This window comes from Parus major, chromosome 1, assembly GCF_001522545.3.
Source record: "Parus major isolate Abel chromosome 1, Parus_major1.1, whole genome shotgun sequence".
NCBI classification, from domain to species: Eukaryota; Metazoa; Chordata; class Aves; order Passeriformes; family Paridae; genus Parus; species Parus major.
The window spans coordinates 92,769,298-92,785,701 of NC_031768.1; the positions used below are offsets into that span (position 1 = coordinate 92,769,298).

General features: G+C 36.8%; 1 protein-coding gene across 4 annotated transcripts in view; it reads left to right on the top strand.

The window, feature by feature from the left end:
- Positions 1 to 16,404, top strand: part of CFAP44 (cilia and flagella associated protein 44) — a 42,614-nt gene that overhangs the window by 2,781 nt on the left and 23,429 nt on the right. The window contains exons 2-13 of one of the 4 annotated variants that reach the window (XM_015641862.3): positions 3,080 to 3,147; positions 4,817 to 4,994; positions 6,016 to 6,178; positions 7,158 to 7,260; positions 7,582 to 7,798; positions 9,231 to 9,345; positions 9,854 to 10,018; positions 11,099 to 11,254; positions 11,858 to 11,905; positions 12,687 to 12,786; positions 14,028 to 14,122; positions 15,771 to 15,977. In XM_015641862.3, coding sequence (XP_015497348.1) covers positions 3,105 to 3,147; positions 4,817 to 4,994; positions 6,016 to 6,178; positions 7,158 to 7,260; positions 7,582 to 7,798; positions 9,231 to 9,345; positions 9,854 to 10,018; positions 11,099 to 11,254; positions 11,858 to 11,905; positions 12,687 to 12,786; positions 14,028 to 14,122; positions 15,771 to 15,977 — 1,590 coding nt within the window. In that variant the 5' untranslated portion in view covers positions 3,080 to 3,104. Of the gene's footprint in view, positions 1 to 174; positions 3,148 to 4,816; positions 4,995 to 6,015; positions 6,179 to 7,157; positions 7,261 to 7,581; positions 7,799 to 9,230; positions 9,346 to 9,853; positions 10,019 to 11,098; positions 11,255 to 11,857; positions 11,906 to 12,686; positions 12,787 to 14,027; positions 14,123 to 15,770; positions 15,978 to 16,404 lie in introns of those variants that run through there. The other 3 variants (XM_033517554.1, XM_019008030.2, XM_015641899.3) reach the window with 3 other exon arrangements.

Sequence of the window (16,404 nt, forward strand, 5' to 3'; positions counted from 1 at the left end):
TTTCTTTCTTTCTTTCTTTCTTTCCTGAATTCCACCAGTGTGTAAAGCTTTTATACAAAAAAAATTAACACATTTTGGAATGAGCCAAAAAAATAAAATCCTGCAGAAGTAGCACAATGTAGACATAATTTTTAATCTCTTGCTTATTGCTGGTACTTTCAGCATTGCAGTTTTATTCTGTGGTAACAGTTCCCTAATTCTACATAAACTGAATTAGTGGTCAGAACCGATGAGCACTCTCGTGTGGATGTAAAATCTGATAGGTGATGTCATTTAAACACATTTAAACAGTTAATGGTGGGACAGAAACAGCTTAAAATAACTGTTAGATATGTTCTGTTTTCTAAAGTAAAACTGTAGGCTGCATTTTGATCATTATTTAATTTCATGTATTTTATGCAGTTGAAGTGTCAGTCACAGGGTTTATGAAGGCAAGAACTGCATTTATGAGGCTTACACATTTAAACCTCTTTTTTTCTGGGAAGAAGAAAAGTGTAGGATGACAAAATAGAAAGTGGTGTCATCTCACTGAATTTGTTTACGTGTTAGCAAATAAGCACCCATTTGATTTAATTATGCTGTATTTTGAATAAATGAGACAGTTGTCTGACATGAGAAATCACTTAATGTCCAAATTTACTGAGAACTTTTGAGAGACCTCCATATGTAAAGATTTTGTGTGGCAACAAAATTGATAAAAAAAATTTTAGTTCTGACATAACTGAAGTAATATACCTGAATGAACACATTTCTCCATTCTGTGGCTTTTGAGAACATAGCTAAGAAAAAGGCAATTTGAAAGAAAATGGGACTTTGATGAAATTCCCAGCTTGTAGCACTGTCCACTGAAATAAGGATAACCTGAATTCAGTCCTGACTTGGAATGAGTTCCTGAGTTCATGAAAATAATGGAACTGATGTGGATCTGGTACAATATTTCAAGTCAGTGTCTTGATTTATTAGGACTAGGAGGAAAATATATTGCCCTGGCCAGGCAGTGGCAGAAAAATGATGATTGCTAACTTGTTTTTTACTTGCTAGACTTGTCACACAAATTCTACTTATCACTCTCTCAGTTTTCAGTATCAAAAGGTTTAAATCTTTCTGATTTAGGAAATCTGTTGCAAAAAGACCTGCCAACTCTCCCCAGGAAAATAAAATCAACATTCAGAGAGATACATGCCTTTGTCATGGTGAGCAGGCACAAGAGTTTTCTGGATCAGCCAATTCATGAAACCCAGAATCTTCAGCCAAAGTAGACGTGCTACCCCCTTGAGCCTCTTCTGAGTCCTTAAATTCAAAATTTGCTTTGGCACAATGCTTGAATGCCATCACAAAAATGTGTGCAGTGGACATTACAGTGTCTTTCTTTAACTAGAACCCAGATATCAGCACAAGTGGAAATGTTCATATCCTCTTTCAGCCTAAAGCATTTTCCAGATAGGAATTAATTTATAATGAAAACTATGATAGTCTTAATTTTTAGAAGATAAATGATTGCTAATTAGTTACAATAATTTGAAATCTTATAGCTCTTTTCTCTGTGGATATCAAAACACTTCGCTAAGATGGGTAAGTATTATTATCTAATTTTTCACAGGAGATAACTGAGACAGCCAGAGGTGAAATGGCTGATACAAATTGTACACGTCATTAGTGGGTTTGGAATTAGAATTCAGGTCTCTGAACACTCCACTATCTATTTATGCAAATAGTCTATAACTATTTCTTCAACTTCAGTGATACCAGTTGTGTTACCCCATTAAAAACTCATGAACTTCATTTAAATATATCGAGATCTATTGCAATTGTTTTATTTTCATTTGTTTTCTAAATGTAAAACTTTCTGCTTGTCTATTTTCAAGTTTTCCTCAGCACTCCTAAGGGAGAAAAGCTCATTTGGAATTCTTATGTAAAATTATGCAGGAAAATCAGATTCTGGCAGATTCTCTGAACTTTTGGATGAAGATTGGCTATATAACAACAAGAATGACATGTCTGAAATATTTTTTTGTCCTCCTTGTCCTTCCTGTGGATGGCATTATGTTAGGACACTTCACATGTCCTGAAATATCAGAAATTCCTGAAATTCCTCAAAATATTTTTCCCAAATGGATTCTGATCCAAAGCTGGAAACAGGAAATGCATTTTTAGGGACTTCTTAGTGGTATCAAAATCATGATCACAAATGGAGATTTTCTGGGATCCTGCCCATATTTCTTATTCTGAGTATTCATGTTTCTTTATATACAACTGAATTTTCTGATTTCAGGTAGTTTTTTTTAATGCTGTAGTATTGATACAGACTTCAATGTGCATTTTAAGGTGTTTCATTTGGAAATGGAGAACACATATGAAATCAAAGGCAAAACAAAATATAAAGAAAGAGCAATGCTTATGCTTTTTTCCTTCTTTTTGTGAATTTTGTAAAAATGGTCGATGTGTTTGGTTTTTATATTACAAATTTATATGATAAACTTTCCACTTCAGAGGACAATAATAACAAATGAAAATTTTAGCACCCTGAAAAAGATGGTCTGAAAGACGAAAATCATGTGAGGAAGGGGTGTTATTAAGCTATTTAATTTTTTTTTAAATTGTGTTAACTTTTAAAATTTGTTTTCCATTATCATAAAGTGTTTTGAAGAAAGTCATTTTCTCTTAAAGATTCATCTCTCTTGCTTTTCATTTTAAGATATTAGGTGAGCTCAGCATGTCTGCCTCTGGATATTTTTGTCAAGTCCACCACAAGGTGAAGGAATAGCCTTCTTGTCTCAAAAGCAGATCTTATATCCCAGAATATTAACGAGAAACTCAACACATTTAAATCATGTCAGTTCCCACCATTACACAGTATTTAGATGAAAGTCTTGCTGTACCAATTCATTCAGAGCCTGGAGTCCTAAAGCCAATTAATTCACTCTACAAAGTAGGACATATCTTTGTATTATCTACATTTGTGTACAGGCAGAAGACAAATAGCATCTTTGGGAATCTCAAAGCATTTGAGAGGAAACAAAAATGGTCAAAATGGTAAATAAAGGCAACAATACTAAAGGTTTGTCTTTACCACTGCCAGGGAGTGAGGACATCCATCTTTTCCAATGGAAGAGGAACCAGAAGAAGATGCAGAGTCAGATTCCAGTGGTGAGTATTTCCCCATTACAGCGTGATTTCAGTATTGAACCTACAGTAACTTCTGGCTTCTTCCACCACTCGCCCCTTTCTTACTTCATCTCCAGTTCCTGCTCTTGGTGTTGCCAGATTTTATTTTTACTCTGATCATAGTGAAGTTCTGAACTAAGAACTGTGCCTGCTGTTCCTGCTGTGCCTCAGCTCTCAAAGTCATTCCCCTGAAAATTTCTGTGGCTTAGACTTGTCTTTGTAGCTAATACTGAAATCAGCTTTTTAACTCCGCAGACTCTTTCAGTCAGAGGACAGTATTTTTTTTTTTAACATATTTTTCATCTTGGAATGCCTGTCCAGTGACTATTTCAGGTGTCCTGTATGCCATCTAACACACTAGATCCAGGCAGCATGAATAACAAATCCACTTTGGAAGGATTTTGTGATGCATTGCTGCATCACTTTTGGCATTTGTTTGGTCTTCCTATTACACCTTTTTTTTCTGTTATAGAATGTGTTTGTTTCTTTCCTTCCCCTAAGTTTTAAATTACTCTTTCTTGGAATCAAACTTCTCCTTACACTTAATGCTAAACAGCAAGAAGTGTGTTGTTGGACAGAGGAGTTTCTTTTATTACTACAGAACTATATATTTATTTATATATATATTTTATATTTGTTCATATATGAACAAATTAGTCCAAGGAATTCGTATCTAAGATGGTGATCCTAATTATACTTTGCAAAAGAAAACAAAACAAAGTGTTTAGAAGGAATCATCAACTGCAGAGGAACAGGATGAAGAAGGGGAGCAAGTGGAATCAGATATTGAGAGCATTGCTGAGAACTAGTGTCCACTGAGATGTTGGCACAAACTTGAAACCCCCAGTACTTTCTAGTTTTCATTGTTTTACTGTTGTTATTATTAGGAACAGCCTAATAACCTCGGACTGTAATCGGTTACAGTGATGGAGTATTTCTGCTCGCTTTCAGTTGGCTTAACTTCGCTCTTTGCCTGGCTGGTCTCTGACCCCTTTGTTTGTTTCTCATGAAACAAAGAGTCAGATGAGAGAAAAGAGTCAGAATAGCATGAAATGCTTATAAAATGGATTTAACCTGAGATAACCAACTGGTAACTACCTTTAATGAGTGCTTAGGACTAGTTGGAAGTTGCAATCCAGTGAGGAGCTACACTCAGCCACACATTAGCAGTTTGCTTTCTTGAGGACAGCAGTGTCTTGTGGTGGTGGTCCATTGTATGTGGTTTTAAGAATCCTTTTGTGTAACAATGTGCATTCAATAGCTACTGAAAAGAGACACTTTAAAATTTGTTTGGTTTCTGAAGTGGAGATCTAAATATCAAACAAACCTCAACTGAACTGCTTTGGTAAGTCTTAAATTTTTAAAGCTAGTATTTTTCAAATGGTCTCAAAATTTTTCTTGTTTAAATTCTTAAGTTTTGAATATTTACAATGTAGTTTTTAAAAGCCTGAGGGAGTATTTCTTGCAGACTGTTCCAGGACAAGTAGTTGCTAAGACATAGCACCCTTGTTTTGAGCTATGAAGTATTGATTGCTCTGTCAAAGGGGACAAATAATTGTGACTCCCTCCCTTTTATGATTTGGTGAAAATATCAGCAACTAACCCAAATTGTACAGTGAATATGAATTTCTGTTATGTTCCCACTTCTGAGGTGAAGATATCACTTCTGATGAAGAAGATGATAGTGAAGTATCCTCAGAATCACAGAAAAGGCTTGAGGAGGAAAAGAAGAAAATCCCAGAAACCTTCTTCTACACATATGAGGATGTATATTCAGGACCATATGCCACTGATGACACTGAGATATCTACTGACCTTCTTACTTTTAAGTATCCTTTCTGTTGAGCTTGTGCAAATTCAAAGCAAATGATATTTAATGTATGTTCTCAAAATTGTATTGGTGAAATTTGGAGTAGTTTCTGTGGCATTAGTGGGATACCTTTGGTTGAGACACAGATAAAAATCCTGGCCAGTTATGGTTCTGGGTGAATTTATTCTTAAGTGTTGTCTTGACCTCATAAACATTTCTTACTGGGGGTAGTGCTTACTATCATAAGTACTCCTGTAGAACTAGATCATGGAGACACTAATGTGACCAGGCAGGAGACTGGCATAAGAATATGCCCTGCAAAGCTCTCCCTTTCTCTTTAGCCACACTGGTGTTCCTCAAGAAGCTGAGGAGAGGGCAGAAGAGCTCCTGTGTACCTTGTAATGGAGAAGTGGGAAAGGACCCATGTAGATTTGTATTCTGGTGCTTGGAAGATCTAAACTGGTAGAATGAAGGAAGCGGTGCCCATCAGTTAAGAGCTACAATAAACTCTTTGGTAGGTATGGTCAGGTAGGGTAGGATATGATATGTGACTTTGATATACGCTGGTGGTTTTCTCTGCACAGTTCAATTGCTGTTGAAGACTGGATTTTCCCTTTTTTACATCTGATTGTAAACAATTAAGAAGTGAGCTTGAAAACTTGCTTGGTTTGATCTCATCTGTAGAACAGTTCCTGGTTATCTGATGCACATCTTTTATATTTTGTCTGAAAAGAGAACACAGACATAATACTTACTTCTTGCAGCTCCAAATGATCCAGTAGAAGCAAGAGGTGTACCCACAGTGGAGATGAAAAGATAGGATATGAACTTTAGAAGGCCTTTACTTGTGCCTTCCTTTCAGTTATAGAGTCAAGATATGTTTTACTTTCACTGTATACTGAAGAAAATGATCTCCTGCCATCGGGCTTAGTCACTAGTTTCAGTATTCCCATGTCAGTTTCAGTTTAAGCATTTTTATCCACTTAGTAAACTGTCTAGAAAGCCAGTGTCTAATCTTTTCCTTATTGGACTGTTCCCAGACATTCTTTTGGATATGACTGTACCAGACCTGTAAACCTGATGATAATGGATAGACATACTGTGGGGTATATAGCAGGAAACCAGGTGGTGCTCCAGAACCTCAGAACAAAGTATCAGAAATACGTCCGGAGCAGCCGTGGCGGTGGAATTGGGTTTATCACAGTATGGCTTTCCTTTCTTGCTTAAGAACTTTAGTTGCTTTCTGGGAAAAAAATGTTTGCTTGGTTGTGATTGCCAGATATGGGAGACTTATACAGTTGTACATGCATATACATAAGAAAGAATGGTATTGATTAAAGGAATATGTGGACCATGCAGCATGGGCTTCTCAACCCATCAGTATAATTGGCAGAGAACAAGTATCGGCACACCTTAGTTCCAGGCTCAGTTATCGAAAAGGACTGTCAAGTCCAGCTGGAATTAATTTTTAGCACTTTTACATTATTTAAATCTTTTGGCTCATATAAATTTTTTTTTTTTTCAACACTTCATCTGTCCTAATCACAACTGATAGTAATATAGAATCTTACTTGCAATTAAAATTTAGAAAATCAAGCTTGCACATGAATGAAGAGAAAAAGTATTTGGTTTCACTCTAATAAACTTATCAAGAGCTTGGAGTCTCAAGTTCTGTCTCTGAATTTGAAGCACCTTACTATCTCTCAGTTTTACTGCACATGAGCGAGGCTTTCAGACTACCAGCCTCAGAATGTCCTGCTTCATTGTAAGCAGCCTTTTCTGGGGAATCAGTGTACATTTTTACACCTTCGGAGTAGTGTCATTCAGGATGGCTTTTCTGCAGCTGTCTGATGAAAGTAGATGGCTGCTGACACAAATGCTGCTATGGAAAGATTAGCTAGTGGGTTGAGTGAGGTAGGAATAATAAAAGGATGCATCACAAAGCAGATGGTTTCACCGTTTGTCATGATTCTGCAATATACGTGTGATATACCATTTTGTGTGCATAGTGGTTTCATTCCAATATTGAGCAATAAATTGGCAGTTTTTCAGAATAAATGCAATCTAGTATTTATGGCAATATGTTTTGACTAATGAGCAAGTGAATACAATAACTCAATAACTAGCAGGATAAAGACAAAGGTATTATTACAGCATGCAACAGGACTTCTGCTTTTTCAAGGCACACCCTGATAAGGAGTACTTTGCAGTAGGAGAAAAAGGAATAAAGCCAAACATTGTCATCTACACATATCCTTCGGTGAGGCCCTACAGAATACTGAGAGGTAGTGTAAAAAGTTCTATTTTCATTTTATACAGATGGACTAGTGTTTAAAGATCCCAGCAGATGGAGTACTGGATCATTTTTAGTTTGGAAGGAAATAGACTCTTTTGGTCCTTCCCAGCAAAAATAGAAAACACTGGTTTCAAGCTTTTTCATTATTACATGGGAAGAAACTTTAATTTGATAGAGATAGCCAACCTAAAGCCATTACCTATTAAAAAAAATAATTTCAGTGAAAGTTGAGCTCCTTCTGAGTAGATTTTTTTGTGTTGTTTCTACCTCTTTCCTGTGCATGTGTGTTGGGGCTTGTACATTTCTTTAGGTGGAACAGAAGTAGCCTATGTTTTTGGTGATTTCAACCGTACTGGCACTTTGCTGGCCAGTGTTGGGAGCAGCCCTGACTACATGTTGACTATCTGGGACTGGAAGCAAGAAGAGACTCTGTTGAGGTCAAAAGCTTTTGCACAGGATGTTTACAAGGTCATGTTTTCTGCTGAGAATGAAGAGCATCTAACTACAGCTGGATCAGGACACATCAGGTATGTTTGCTGATTAGGATTAATATATAACACCTCTGCAGTCATAATACATAGGAGATGACTAACAAGAATGTGTCATTAGCAAACATGTACCATTGAGGAATGCTATTTTACCTGACCCTTACAATTACAAAAATGAGGAATTTCAAATCCTTCAGCCAGTCAAACAAATCCTTCAATATCTCTGCTCTCCAAATAGGATGATACTTGATGTTAAATGTCAGTACCTCTGGCTCCATTCTTGTAATTTCAACAATCACTGGGAAGGAGTAATGAAAAATACTTAAATATACATGTCTTCTAGCTGGTAGCATAGGATATATGCCTTCTGTGCCTTCTGGGCTTTCTACCTTTAATTTCTTGAGCTCACCTGCTCTTTGGACAGCCATTAGATCTGGTTGCCAAGTCATGGATCAGAAACCCTCTGATCAAACCAAAAGCCTACAAAAGATGTTTCTATACTTTCCCTTCCTTTCTAAGTTCATGGGTCCTTTTATAGAAAAGGGCCAAACACCCAATGGCTTTAAACTTTCTTTTTGTGTTCTGTGTTTAGCCAGTACTCGAATGTTAACACAGCAGAGACTTATGCTGTGAGTGGTATTCTGTTGTAATAAAAATGATATCTTTAAAATTATAACACATCTAAAGTTTCTTTGAATTTTAATGGGGAAATCTGAGATTTGCTTTAAAGTTTGGCTGCAGGGTGGGTCTGAAATAGCAAATGATTTATTTAGACACAGAACAAGTGAGGTTTAGAATGCATTATTTATGGAAATCTGACAAAACAAAATGTCTTATAAACTTTCTTTTGAGCAAAATACTACAAATAAACTCTGAAATAGCTTTTATTACATGATAAATGTGACCTTTCACCCAAATGTGGACTCAAGTTACAATTTCCAACAGTTATCTTAAAAGTAATGTCTCCTGCACACACAGGAGACATTAATATTTAAGATAAAATCTTTGGCTCAGTGAGATTGAAAGTACAGTTTAATTCCACAATGGATGGATGGATGACATTAACTGAAAACCTCAGTCCCTTGGATTTACAAAACTGAGCATCATAAACTCCACTGCAAGAATAAAGTAGGTATCCCTAAGTGTGTGTTTGGGTTGTAGCTGGAAGGATGTAGCTGTGGATTTTACACTTCTTAATTTTAAATAGTCTTTTAATCTTCATTCTTCCTATTCCAAATTATTTTCCTAGCATTTTCATAGGAGTAGTATAGGGGAGTGGTTGTGTAGTTGTAAAGCTTTATGTCATATTCCAAAGAAAATACCCCAAGTTCTCCTGCATAAAAGAGTAATACATGAGCAGCCCTTGCTTCATGGCAAGGCATGCCTGGTGAGAGTATTGCAATGTCTAAGAGGAACTGAACAGTGATTAGGAAATCTTGTATCAAAGAGCGGTGTGTTTTTCTGTATTCAGGTTCTGGAAGATGGCTCTCACACTAACTGGTCTCAAGTTACAAGGAGCTTTGGGCAGGTTTGGAAAAACAGCAGTGTCTGACATTTTAGGTTTTGTGGAGCTGCCTGATGGGAAGGTAAGTAAGAAAAGTGACAAAAAGAAACAGTATTATGTACCCTTTAAGGCTTTGTAAAAGTCTGCTTTGTAAATTAGTGAGTTACTATTTGCTTTAAAATGGTTTTAATCAGGCCCATGATGCAGTGTTCTGAGAAGAAAATATTGCCATCAATTTGCCCAAATCCTGACTTGTTTTGTAATAACTGGAAAATAGTTAGTGTTGTAATTCACAGAGAAAGATCTGTGTTGGCTTAGAGCTGAGTGTCTTCTAATGTGAAAACATGAGTATACAGAAATACAAAGAGATTGCTGGTCCTAATCTTCAACCATTTCAGTGCATGCAAATTATGTCACATGGCTAAAATGTTGAACCTTCTCCCCTTTACATCTTTCTTTCAAATGTCTGTACTTTGGCATTGATTTCATACTTTCATGGAAGGAAGTCACAAATGTTAACTGGGTTCTTGCCTATATTTCTGCATGATTACATGCAGGTGCTTATATACTTATCTTCATTTTTATTGAAGGTTGTCTCAGGAACTGAGTGGGGCAATTTGCTGCTTTGGGAAGGTGGTCTCATTAAAGTAGAGCTGTGTCAAGTTGGACACAAGCCCTGTCACGAGGGCCCTGTCAGCCAGTTAGTTTTTGATGAAGGAGACCTTTACTCTGTTGGAAAAGATGGTGTCATTCGGGTGAGTTTTTCTTTTGCTCTGCCTTTAGGTGTGCAAATGTATGGTCAGCAGGTAAATGTTGAGAATTTCCTTTACCAGGCTTTTGGAGGAAATTTTGGAGTGCAGTTTCTTTCTGAAAATGATTTTTTGGAAGAAAGCAAATAAGAGCACATCTCCGCAGTGTACATGTTTGAATTGGATAGCATGGCATGCAGTTTGCTGTTTCTAGCAGTAATAAATAAATCAGCTTTTACTTTAGTAAATCAAAATAATCTTCAGTGGTTTTCTAACAGCTTTGTTCTTGATAACATTCTAACATTTTATCATTTTCAGGCCTATTAACACATGGTGTTAGCTAAAAGATAAATAATAAACTACAGGAATATTTGAAATTAATTTTCTGAGTGTTTAAAAACTCAAATTATTAATGCTAAAATGACACAAATTAACTAGCATCTCAGAGATACATATCCTGAAATAGGGGAAAATTAAAAAAAAAAAAGTATCCTGAAGGATTAACAAATAGTTCTATAAATTAAGGTCACAATGTTTTCCTTAGGCATTCCTACCACACTCTGTTCTCATCTGTCAATGATCAAGCATTTTGCAATCTTATTTCCCCCCTCTTTAAGGGAGGACATGATGTGTCTTCTCCTGATGTGTGAAATGACCCAGATAATCAATGGAGAACTGGAGGAGGGTTTCAAACACTGTTATTGTTACTTTCTGTTTTATGGCTGGTATTATCCCCTTAGGAAAATTCATTTGATTATAAACATGCTAACTGATATGTCGTCCTTTTCTACAGAGCAGAACATAGAAGGGTTAGAATTCCCATTATTTTGTGCTGCCTCAGTATGAGCCATGCTGAGAGCCCACAGATACAATAATTCTGCATAGTTCTGAAGCTGCCATGTATAGCTCTGCTAGTGTCAGGGTGAATTGAAGCTCCTGTCACTGTTCTAAGTTATGTTCAGAGCAGTGATTTTGCTTTCTTAAAATTTTGATTTTCCATATTTATTGTGTATGAAAACAACCTGGCCTGATGAATAAAAGCTTTTTTTTTATGCTTTTATTTTTTATGCTTCTGATGCCATGAAGATGTGGAACTTTGAGGTAGTAGATACTGCTGATCCTGTGGATGCCACAGGGTTAGTGGAGATGGAGCCTATGAATGAACTTTGGCTTGGCAAGAATGTTAGCCTGAATTTCATAACAAAAATTCATGACCGTGAACATCCCTTTTGGTTTGCTCAGGTAAGACACACTCAGGTACATGCATTCCTGTGGAGAAACACAAAATGAGGGAGGTGATGGTGAGTAACAGCAGGAGTCCATTACAAACCAGTGTGTTTCTTTTTGGAAGAATTCAGTCTTCTTCTAGATGTATAGAAAATCACCTTCTTATCTACCTACCTACCTACAGATTTTTTTTTTAAACACTGAAACAGGCTTCCTAGAGAGGTGGTTTAAGTTCCAAGTTCAATGTTTAAGATGCATGTAATAGAGGCCCTTAATAATATACTTTAACTTTTGGTCAGGCCTGAAGTGATCAGGCAATTGGACAGGATGATTCTTGCAGGTCCCTTCCAACTGAATTATGCTATGTTATACTCTGCTGTGTTTTTAGTGTACAGCAATGTGTGAGACTCTGACATAAGAATAGCAGAATGCCAAAACATATTGTCCAAGTTCTATTACCTTAAGGTGATGCATGGGATTCATAAGGCCAACATCACTGAGTTCAGTAATTTCCGTTTCACAATGATAATCATTAAAGAGTTTTTAAGAAGTCACCATGTGCAGTTTTATTTCCAAATTGAGTCTGAAAATATTCAATTAATGTTTTTTCTTCTTCAGGATACAAATGGAGCAATATGGAAGCTGGATTTGACTTTTTCAAATATGGTAATTTTGCTTTTTTTTTTTCCTTCTGATTTCTTCAGTTCATTTGCAATATTCAATTGCAATAGAATAATTACAATCGTGTAACTACACTGGTTGCATCAGGAATGAAATTTGTTTTATGAAGTTGCATGGTAGAAAACTGTAGCATTGAAACAGGTATTTTATTTCATAAAAAATTTCAAATGTAATTGATTGTAATGATTGTGCAGAAATAAAGAGGAATTTGATTTTTGATTCCTGAAATTTCAGCTGCCAGATTCAAGTTACTTTCAAGGAGTTTGATTCTGATAAACTGGTAATCAAAGTTGCATGGATGCAGGAAGTAAGTTCAAGGAGTGTTGGTACATCCTCTATAGATAGGTATTTGAACCAATCCTTTCTGTAGTCTTTAAATGACAGAGAGAACTAGGAAAAAAACAAGGAGAAGATGAAACACACTTGGCAACTAGTGTTATTGCTGGAAATGTTTTTTATGGAGAAATAGATGAGAGAGGTGAAAAAGGGAGCATTTAATTTTTGCTCTGGAACATAATACAGTAAATAGGAAAAGTCCCTTGCAGGGAATAACATTCTAATGTGAAAAGTAAAATATATTCCAAGAACTTTTATTACTTTTTGGTAAATAAAAATGCATACAATACAAACTAATTAAAAAAAACCCAAGTTATAGCAAGGTCTGTAATTCCTTGGATGATGAAATTATTTTCCAGGCAGCATAAGCCCAAACTGGAGAGCACAAGTGTGCAATGCAGCAGAATTTCTGTTCTGTTTTGTGCTGCAGACCCACGACCCAGAGCGTGTGTGTACCTTCCACTCTGGGAGGATCGAGGCCATCGGTGTCTCTCCCTTTACGTACCTGATGGCCACCACAGCTCTTGACCGTAAGTACACTGGTCCTTTCCTCTCATGCCACTGCCATTATTGGTTTTGAAGGGCAATGATCCTTGGTTTGGAGCTACTCTGTTTGGTGTCTGTGCATTTGCTCTTGCAAAGTCTCTTCACACACAATTGTTCATCCTGGGATCAGTTCTTTTAACAGTGAAGGCAAATCATTAATGTTTTGAAACAGTACATTACGACTGCTTCATCCTTAAAACCTGGTATTTTAGCAACAGGCATTTTTAATGGGAATCTTTGTAAATTGTTTGTTCTGAGGGAATGGCTGGAAAGGTGAGACATCTGGTTTGAGTAACAGCACTTGTATTCAGTGCTGGGGTTTAAAAAGTATCGGGATTTTTATCTTGTAAGGAGTACATACACCTCCGGCATTGTGTAAGCCATTGCAAATATCAGTATTTGTGCCTTCCTTAGAAAATGCTATAGCTATTATGCTCTCAACAACAGATAACAAGTAATTACAGACATACTCATTTAACTTGTCTAAATATTGCTGTTTAGGCCTCTCACTGTTTGCTTTATTGTGCCTTGAAAGAACTACTGGCCAGAATACTAACAATGTCATTTACACTGTTCAGAGAACACTACAAGGTCTTTTAATTCAATTCTTGTCACTACTGTCTTGTAATTTGTCTGTGTTATACAATGCACATATTCTTCTAGCCTGAAGACAAACTCCTACCAGTTGAGCAAATGACATTTCACATGTATGCCAGTTGGAATGGAATTTTATGCAATCAGTATGTGTGCCTATGAATCTGTTTATTTTCCCACTGATGAAATTGGAGCTTTTGTGGACAATCTCCTGTATTTTCCTCCCTTTGAATGTTTTCCTCCCTAGGCAGTCCCAAGCAGTAGCCTGTCATCTTTTCCTATGTAGTCAGTACAGACCTATTCCTTAGAATATGCCACAATTCTGTGCTCACTTGAAAATTACATGTGGATTGTCAGCCTGGGACTTCCTATTACAACCCTCAGCCTCAAGAATTCTTGGTTCTGTATAAGTTGAAGAGTGAAGAGATCATGTATTTTGTTCATGAGCATCATGCTAGCTGTCGTACTCTGTAACCATCAGTCATCTTTCCAGGCGGGCATTTCATTACTCAAAAGAGAAAACACACATTTAATCCAGATTTTAATTCTAATAAATAGACATTTCTCCATAAATCCTAACATGTAATTGACATTGCAATAAATAAATCCTTACTGTCTCCTTTCCACACAGGGACAGTGCGCATCTATGATTTTGGCAGCAACAGCCAACTGAGTGTAATCAAGTTTAAGCAGGGAGGAACAGCACTGACATGGGCACCGGCTGTTGTGAGTTTTTCCTAGCATGTTAGCAAAAATTCATCAAGGAGCCTATGAGCCTGCCCCCATCCAGGAAGCTGCTCACCACACAAGGCATTAGAGGTCACTTGTTAGCCCATGGTGGAATTTACTGTAGCAGGATGTATGTATAAGTTTGTGGGGCAGTATGTTTGTATATAGTATGGGAAAAGTTTAACTTCACTATTGGTTATGAGGTATCCTACTTGGTGGCTTCCTAAGATTTTAAAATCAAATCTCAGTGTGCAGTATGGAAAGTAGTCTGAGTTTGTAGACTAACAGCTTGTATTTAACCCACACAGAGCAATTGTCAATTAGCATGAGTTAGTTAAAACATTTTGAAATGACAGCCCAGACAAATCACAAACATTTGGAGATAAATCATTAAAAACTGTTGCCAGAACTGATCATTTGTGGAGTGTGGAGTCTATCACTTTTAGACATATTTGCTAATTTTAATTAAAATAGTGTCTAGTTATGTTCTTGAGAAAACATAGCAAGCCTGGTGGGTTAATTACAAGCAAATTTAGGAGGAAAATAATTGCTTGAATGTTCAAGGTGAGGGTTCCACTGGGAGAGTGCCTTTGTTTTATAAAAATATAATTCTGGCAGTGCAGGCTTTCAGAGATGCTGTTAAGCAGTGACCTGTACCTTCATGAGGTAAGCTGTCTGCCACAATAAACAGCATCACAAAACTGATTCTGTTCAGTTTTACAAAAATTGTTACTAAGCACAATCTGAAAAACAAAGGGTACTTAGTCTATCCATCTGCATTAAACATTGCATTAGATATTTGGTCACAGTTTAAAATGTGAAATGTATTTTAAAATCTGTGTTATTAGTCTAAGAAAACTTAGTCCAACAGAGGAAGTTAAAGAATCTGTATACCATAATCTCCTCATAGGCAAGCTAGCAGTATATTTGTTAGATAAGTGAACACCGACAAGTCAGCTTGTTATTGACTTCAAGACACTCAAATGACAAATGTCAGCTAAATTCACAAGTCCAGCTATATCCATCTAAAGCACAGGCTTGTTTCTGCTAACCTTTATCACAGTTCAAGCCTGTCTTAATTGTTAGCAATTGGCTTACCTATGGGACTTATAGTAAAGACTCCTTCTTTCCATCTCAAGTGGCAGTCCCTGTTGACTCCTGTACTTTATATGGAGTCAGCCAGATGCAAGCCTGTGTCCTTCTTCAAAAGCCTGTGATTTCTTCAAAAATCATACTTAGGTTTGGTGCCCTATATTATATTCAGGGTAATATAATTCCTTTTTTTGAGTTCTAACTCTTCTGCTTAGGAAGGTACTGATATGCCTTTATGTCAGTATGAATTACCTCTTCCTCAGACATTACAATCACATCCTCATTAACATCTTCAGTCACAATGGCATGTTATCACTAAAAAGAAACCAACACAGTCCAACCCAAAAAATAGGCTCCAATCCTCTCTCTTCTTTTATGGTACCATATTAGAGAGAATAAACAACATTTCACATGTGTGAAAAATTCTTTGTGCTTTAGCAACAGCTCCATGTAAGGTGAGTTTAAAGGTAAACAATGGAGCATGTGCCATATGGATTATTCTTCTAAGCTCTCAGATGTACACTGTGATTTTTTTTCTTCACTTCACTTAAAGGTAAATCCTGAAGGAGGTTTGATTGCTGTGGGGTTTGAAGATGGTGTTGTCCGCTTAATTGAGGTTTATGATCCCAAACTGCTGCCTGGTCATGAAGAACAGGCCAGTGAGAGTGTGGAGATAAATCTGAAACAAGTTTTCAAACCTCATGCTGCTGCAGTTACAGCCCTGGCATATGAACAAAAGGGAGATGTGTTTGCCACAGGGGTATGTGTCATTTAGTTTGGTTGTTTTTAATTAAGGCACAAATGTAGAGCCTTTTAAATAGATAAGGTAAAGCTTGTTTACTGACAACACAGGTTTGCTTCTGTTGCTGTTGATTGCTTGTTGTAGTTCTCTGTGCTGGGAGAAGGATCTGTTTGCACTCACATCTGTTTTTCTGATGGAAAGCAACCATGCAATTCACACAGTTCATTTTGTGAATTACTGGACTGTTTAGTGTGAATTCTGTAATCCCCTTTGAAGGTGGATTTGGTTCATTTTGGAATTAGTTCAGTAGGATCTTGGAATTAGTAAAAGCAGGTCCGTTGATACATCACATTGGCAGCAATCCAGCTGCTACCCAGCACTGCCTGGCCTTACCACAGGGTCAGTCAGTCAGTCAGTCATTATGTCCAGCAGTCTTTGAGATGGT